Source organism: Austrofundulus limnaeus, unplaced genomic scaffold (assembly GCF_001266775.1).
Source record: "Austrofundulus limnaeus strain Quisiro unplaced genomic scaffold, Austrofundulus_limnaeus-1.0 Scaffold588, whole genome shotgun sequence".
In the NCBI taxonomy this organism is placed as follows: domain Eukaryota; kingdom Metazoa; phylum Chordata; class Actinopteri; order Cyprinodontiformes; family Rivulidae; genus Austrofundulus; species Austrofundulus limnaeus.
Window position 1 is genome coordinate 106,118 of NW_013952990.1, and position 7,360 is coordinate 113,477.

The 7,360-nt window shown below is 40.5% G+C and overlaps 2 protein-coding genes across 3 annotated transcripts in view; both read left to right on the forward strand.

Annotated features, from left to right (window-relative positions):
* Positions 1-2,007, forward strand: part of zfc3h1 (zinc finger C3H1-type containing) — a gene marked incomplete in the record, with an annotated part of 26,083 nt that extends 24,076 nt beyond the window's left edge. The window contains 2 exon segments of the mRNA XM_014026771.1: positions 1,026-1,088; positions 1,369-2,007. Of these exon segments, the coding sequence (XP_013882225.1) occupies positions 1,026-1,088; positions 1,369-1,479 (174 nt within the window).
* A 787-nt stretch (positions 2,008-2,794) lies between these two features.
* On the forward strand, positions 2,795-7,223 carry LOC106531019 (uncharacterized). 2 transcript variants are annotated; one of them, XR_001311855.1, is made up of 3 exons: positions 2,795-2,897; positions 5,385-6,147; positions 7,183-7,223. XR_001311855.1 is itself a non-coding variant. In XM_014026772.1 (2 exons), exons 1-2 carry the CDS (start codon positions 2,876-2,878, stop codon positions 6,080-6,082), a joined length of 720 nt encoding a protein of 239 aa, XP_013882226.1. In that variant the 5' UTR covers positions 2,795-2,875; the 3' UTR covers positions 6,083-6,235. The 2 variants fall into 2 exon arrangements, 1 of the variants encoding a protein (XP_013882226.1); XM_014026772.1 differs by lacking the exon at positions 7,183-7,223 and having other exon boundaries at positions 5,385-6,235.
* The last annotated feature ends 137 nt before the right edge of the window (positions 7,224-7,360 follow it).

The window sequence follows — 7,360 nt, forward strand, 5'->3', positions numbered from 1 at the left end:
TGATTGGTCACAGGAAGTCTGATTGGTCTCAGGACGTCTGATTGGTCACAGGAAGTCTGATTGGTCTCAGGACGTCTGATTGGTCACAGGAAGTCTGATTGGTCACAGGACGTCTGGTGATAGGAAGTCTGATTGGTTACAAGGCATCTGATTGGTGACAGGAAGTCTGGTGACAGGACGTCTGATTGGTCACAGGAAGTCTGGTTGGTCTCAGGAAGTCTGGTTGGTCACAGGAAGTCTGATTGGTCACAGGAAGTCTGGTGATAGGAAATCTGATTGGTTACAAGACATCTGATTGGTCACAGGACGTCTGATTGGTGACAGGACGTCTGATTGGTGACAGGAAGTCTGATTGGTCACAGGACGTCTGATTGGTGACAGGAAGTCTGATTGATGACAGGAAGTCTGGTCACTGGAAGTCTGGTCACAGGAAGTCTGGGCCTGTTGCAGAACGTTCTCTGATGTGTTTCAGGACGTTGCTGCTTTTGGCTCAGTGTTATTCTGTCTGCAGAGAAGACTCTCATCACCTGTAACACAGCTGCACTCTGATTGGTTGAACTTATGGACTCATAGCAACAACCAGGTGCATCATCAGGTGCGTCCTCAGGTGTATCCTCAGGTGTGTCCTAAGGTGTGTCCTAAGGTGTGTCCTCAGGTGTGTCCTCAGGTGTGTCCTCAGGTGTGTCCTAAGGTGTGTCCTAAGGTGTGTCCTCAGGTGTATCCTCAGGTGTGTCCTAAGGTGTGTCCTCAGGTGTGTCCTCAGGTGTATCCTCAGGTGTGTCCTCAGGTGTGTCCTCAGGTGTGTATGCTGCAGACTGGATGAAGTGACTGAAGGACACAGCAACATTTTGATTTGAACTTTAAAGCTCATCTCTTCCCCGCAGGTGTTACCCACCTGTGCCCACACCTGTCTCAGGTGTGACGAAGCGGTCAGCATGTTGTTAGTCAGCAGAACTGAGCCGACGCTCCGGCGCCCGCCTCTTTCTTCTTCTACTGTTTTTATTTTGTCTGTCTTGTTCTTGTAGATGAGACTTCTGTATCAGCAAGCTCTGCAGAACCTGCCGCTGTGTGCCGCCCTGTGGAAAGATGTAATTCCCTCTCTGTGACACCACACAACAACAAACACACAACAACAAACAAACACAACAACAAACACACAAACAGCTGTTTACCCTGCCCTCTGACGTCTGAAACAGAACTTCCTGTTAAAACCGACCAGGGAGGCTTTTGTTTTCTGTGGTTGAACTTTATGATGAGTCAGTATCTTACCTGCAGACTGAACTGTTTTCGACTCACCTGTGCACAGCATGTTTACCTCCCCCTCCCCGTGTGTCCTCACCTGTCTGCCCCTCCCCCTCCTCTTTACAGTGGCTGCTGTTTGAGGCAGCAGAGGGCGGAGCCTCAGAGCGCTTGAGGCGACTGGTTGATCGCTGTCAGCAGGTGGGGGTCAGCGTGAGTGTCGGGGGGGCCGATCTGTGATCAGACTGATAGTAGAACTAATCTGACTGATTGACGAGGTAAGGCCACGCCCCCACCCCGCTTCCCCCGCCCCCTCCCACCGTGTCTGTAAGTATCAGCTGCTGAGTGCCGCCTTTGCTCTTCATCACCTTCTCTTTAGTTGCTTTCACCTTTCAGTTGGACTCATTTCCCTCCCTTTTTATTTCACCCACCTGAGACGAAGGGGGCGGAGCAACAAGCTCCACCCCTCAACCCTCCCTCCTCCCACCACACACTTTTTTTTAAATGTTTGTCAGAAGAAATCAGGACTTTTTTTTTTAATCGATCAGTATTTGATTGAGAATCCGTGCGGAGCGCGGCCTGTTCAGTGTTTTCTGATTGGCTGAGCGAGTGTGAGACGGACTGCCACGGAGACGGAGGACGCCGCCACGCTCAGCCGGACTGCTCAAGTGCAATCTGTTGACACGACGACTAAAGAGACGCTCGTCACACTGCTGCTGTTTTTCTACGTGACAGATGTTAATAAATTATTTTATATGAATATGTAAACCAGTGTGCAGAGTTTTTATTGGTTTGAAAACAGAGATGATAAATAAGTGTCAAGTTTATCTTTTGAATGACGGGGGAATCAAAACATTTTACAATTTTTTATTTTTTGGGGGGGCGGGGCTTATTTTTATTGTTCCTGATTTTACATCTTTTATCTTACACCGCTTGACGTTTGTAGCACTTTGAGATTTTTATTAATAGAATAGAAAAGAAAAGAAAAGAAATAGCATTTTTTCCCGCCGAGGGGAAATTCAGGCGTCACAGCAGCGTCCTTACGAGGTTCACACACTAGTTACTTTACAAACTACAGACAGTGCACAAAAACAAAACTAACACTAGTTAGCCTAGTTAGCCACTAGACTAGCCATGATACAACTACTAAAAATAAAAATATAAAGAATTGTGCAAGAATAAAAAAGATATGTTTTAGAGACAGACTATCAGACATTAGGAATCAGAATTTGCCCGTTTTCACTGCAAAATAATCGTGTTTGTGTTACATATTAAATTCATTATTATTATAGAAAACTAAAAACATTCAAATGTTTTGTTACTCTGAACACAGCTGCTTCCCAATTACCTTTGAACTTTACACAATATACTTTCTATGACCCCTCATTGCCAACACATTATTGTAATTATATTCTAATATATCCTGTAATTTTCATCTACTCAGGAAACGTGTTTGGCTTTTAGTAATGTAAATAATCTATTAATCATCCGGGTGAAGTTTCATTATTTTTATTTTTTCATTTCATGTTTATAAATGCAATTTAAAAAGTAAAGGTTGAAGTTACACAGACCGGACAGCAGGGGGCAGGACGCGCTGAACCGGACATGATGAAGAAGAAGAAGAAAAGAATTCAAGATGGCTGCCACTCGCAACAACGGTTAGTAAAAACTCCGGTACTTTAACTCTTACTAACAGTTATATGTCTGTTTATTTCACTTAAAGTGTGGCTGACACGTAATACGTTTCAATGTTTATAAGAAGACATGTTTTAACGCGGTTTATGTGCGCGAAACACCGCGTTATTGTTCGCATTAACGGCGAGCTGTACGATGCCAGTGCGCAAAGCCAGATTTAACGCATCCGCACTGGTATTTAAAGGCTTCATGAATGGTCTTAAACCGTAATAATAATAATTATTATTCTTAAACCTTTATGTGTTGAATGAAAACTCAAAAGAAAAGAAATAAGATATGAAAATGAAACCAAATAAGAAATAAAACGGAGAAAACTCGAGAGAAAACAGCAATCCTCATTCAAACTTCTTCAGATCTTTTGTTTCCTTATTTTCATGTTTGTGTATCTCTACAAGTAAAACACGTGTTGTGAGGACAGAATAAAAAGAAGACAAATTGTAACCGCGGCTCGTATTGAAGGTAAAATAACTTCACTAGTGATGTGCAGATCGATACTGAAATATCGATACTACCTACATCAGAACTTTATGTTCTAGAATCGATACTAAAGTCAAAATATCGATACTCTGATGCTTTAGTTATTTCACATAATGTATATCATTAACAGGAAAATAACTAAACTTCAAATTTTGTCAAAATTATGTGTGGTTGGAGGGAACTATTTTTTCTTTCACTTGAGTAATTAATACATCACACGATGAGTTCAGTCAGTCAGTCTGTAGATGTACGGCAGGTCATTTTAACATAAAATCTGTTTTGTCTGACAGTCTGTAATTAGATTCCAGATGAGGGGTTCCCAAACGTTTTCATGCCACGGACCCCCAAACAGCATCAGCTCCAGACAGGAACCTTCTTGCAAACCAACAAAAAATGCTACAAAATATACAAAGTAACAACTTTTAGAATACTTTTCCTCACTTTTATTCACTATTCAAAGATTATTATATTTCTTTAGAATAAGAATTTTAAATTGTGCTAAACAAATGTAGGGTTAGGGTTAGAAAGACTTTAAATTAAGTAAATTACTATGTCGTGTAATATTTAAAAAAAACACTACTTTTTAAGATTTACGACACATTCTGTGTGTTATCGCAAAGTATCAGAATCGGATCAGTATTGCCGATACCAGACACATTTTACTTGGTTTCAGTATCGGAAAGAAAACTGGCGTATCGAACATCACTAAACTTCACAACTGAGCTTGCGCACTAGTCCGTCCCCAAAATGGGTCCGACTGGAAACAATAAACAGAACTGCAAGGCAGCACACTGTTTTTTATTATTATTACTATTTTTTTATAAACCTTTATTTGAACAAATGATTAGTACACAACAAACAAATGAATGAATGAAGCATACAGAACGCAGCACTTACAAAAAAGCCAGGGGTATTAATTAAACAAAGATTTGCAAATAATTACATATAGAGATCATCTTAATGGCCTTTTCATTGGAAGAATCTGTTATTGAATGAACATATATGTCTCTTTTAAATTTTACCATATAGTGTTTAGCAGAGTAAATTTTATGAAGAATTTTAAACGACACTTCACTTTATTTAGAATTAAATATCTGTGTGGGATCATCCAGACGGTTTTCCAGTTGCTATCCGGGAAAATAAAAAACAGTTTGTAAACGGACTATTCTGTGCCTCATGGTTGTGTTTTTTAAGGCCTCGATAATAATAATATTAATATTAATAATAATAATAATAATAATAATTACTAGACATGGGTTTTTACAATGTAAAAACAAGTGTGCATTGCCATGTAGCATGCCTTTGCCTGCAGCAGTGGACTTGAAGAATGAACTTTGACCAAGTTCAAATGTGTTTTCTATACCAGCTTGTGCCTGTCATGTCAGCAGGTGTTTGTAATTAAGGTAATTGAGCGACAATATGAAGTTTGAAATCCCAGGGATTGGATTGTATGTATACAGAAAAAGTTTACCTTGCCAATGCAATTATTGACACTTAAGTGCAATATATTACATCAATAGGACAACATAAAGACAGTATTACAGTAAAACATCAAAATACAATCATATTAATACTGTAATCACTGAACTACTGAGTTTAAATAAAATAAAACTATGGTGCACTACCATATTGTGTAGATGCAGCAGGGGGCAGTATTGGACCAATACAAGGCTCTATTGACTGCCATTATAATTTATTAAACATTAATATTTCAAAAACTATGAGTTTTACAGGCACCAAAAGGCATAGCCATCATTTGGCACAGGGGCTTTACAGATATAAATTACAATGGCAGCTCTAGCACAAAGTATGCAGGAGGAGAAGCATGGCAAAGTTGAGTTGACTTGGATGGAAACTAATCACAATAGTTTGCATTGCATTGGCAATGCACACTGATAATAATAATAGTAACCAAAACAAAATCCAAAATGTTAATAAATTTGTTGTTAACTTGTTGGTTTTCTTTGGTCCAGATGAGTGCAGTTACATTGTGGTTGAAGCGAACAGCCCATCATCGTCGCTGCTGCCACAGAACGATGGCTTTAACAGGAAGCAGACCCTGTTTTTGATCGACTTCATCCGTCAGCTCGTCACGACCGACGACGGCCCCCCAAAGAATCTGCAGGAGCTCAACGCACGGCTGAAAACAGCCAAGTCCAATAAAAAGGAGCTGTGGAAGGAGGCGGCAGAAACCCTGGAGGACCGGTTCAAGCAGTGGTTCTGCCCCGCCCGAGTGGCCAGGAAGTGGGGCACGCTGGTCGACGGCTACAAGAAGGTGAAGCGGAGCAGCAGAGCGACGGGGAGGAGGAGCATTCGCTTCCAGTACTACAACGAGATGGACGAGCTGATAAAGGAGCCGGACGAGGTGGTCATCCCGGTGGTCGGGACAGCTGAGGGGCTGCTTGTGTGGAAACCCGAGGTTCTGGATCAGAGCGTAGACGCAGCTCTGGCAGGTACAGCTTTCAGCCCGACGACCCGCCCCGGAGAGGAGCCGACGCCACCCACACCCGCTGCACCCCTGAAACGCCGGCGGGTGGACGAGGAGATGATGGAGCTCCTGCAGCAGTCAGAGGAAGCCACCCAGCGGCGGCACCAGGAGATGCTGGCCCAGCTCAGGTCCGCCCAGGAGGACTTCAGGACCTTAATGACCCAGCTGCTACAGAAACTTTAACTTCATCCTTTTTGCACATTTCCAGAACTTTTGTCTCGTTCAGAGCTGATGCAGTCGAGCAGCAGGTATTTTACACACCTGTTCTAATATAATTACCTGACTTTGATACTGTGTGATACTTTTATTTTGTTAATAAACTTATTGTAATATTCACACTGAGGCTGTTCTCTCATTACTTCACTTGTTTTATTAAAACTAAAGTAGAACAAAATAACATCAAATCTTTCTACAGGTGAATAAAAGCTGCTTCTTATGTTGTTACATTTCTACACCGGCTGTCAATATTCAACTAAAAGCAGGGACGTGTTTTTTTTTACAAAATAAACCTTTTTTAGTTTTAATAAAATTTTATTAAGCTCTTTTTAACAGCAAAATAAATAATAATAAATAAACAGATTCCCTGACAGTGAGCGAAGATTAGTTCCAGTTTATTAATTTCTTCATTTCTTAAAAAAAAAACTAAATAAATTCTATTAACAATAAAGACAAATCACAAATAAAACAGGAGACATTAGAAAGAAGAAAAAATCTTATATCTGCTCTTTTTTAATGGTTAGTTTACATATAACAAAAAAAAGAAATTCTCGAGCAACATTTCTACAGATGCACATTATGTTTCATATTTCTGTAACAAACTTTGATCATTCTCTAAACATTGATCTGACATTTTAACATCTCTCTCCAGATTATTCCATAATCTTATTCCTTGGATTGAAGAACACCTCTCCTTCAAACTGCTTCTGTATTTAGGTTTTACAAACATCCCATTTAGATTGTAACAACTCTTTCTTAACAGAATTTAATTGGATATTTAAAGGTAATATGTTTTTAAGAGCCTTATACATAACCTGTAAAATATTATAATTAACCAAATCACAGAACTTCAATAACTTCAGTTCATAAAATATATTTGATGGTGACTGTAATGTTTTAATAACTCTTCCAGCTCTTTTCTGTAAAATAAAAATAGGATTTATAATTGTTTAACAAGCTTTACCCCAGACTTCAATACAATAGATGAAGTGTGGAACAATTATTACATTAAACATCATATACAGAGCTCTATAACTCCATCCGTCTGTTTTCTTCCTCTGATCCAGGGTCAGGTCTCGGGGGCAGCAGTCTCAGCAGAGACCCAGACTTCCCTCTCTCCAGACACTTGGACCAGCTGAGAAACATAGTCCCTCCAGCGTGTCCTGGGTCTTCGTCTGGGTCTCCTCCCAGTGGGACGTGTCCAGAACACCTCACCAGGGAGGAGTCCAGGAGGCATCCTAACCA

Bases quoted from the DNA above. Each gene is read 5' to 3' on its own strand.
- LOC106531019 (XM_014026772.1), top strand. From the start codon at position 2,876: ATGGCTGCCACTCGCAACAACG. The intron at 2,898-5,384 runs GTTAGTAAAAAC...TCTTTGGTCCAG, and splicing joins GGCTGCCACTCGCAACAACG to ATGAGTGCAGTTACATTGTG.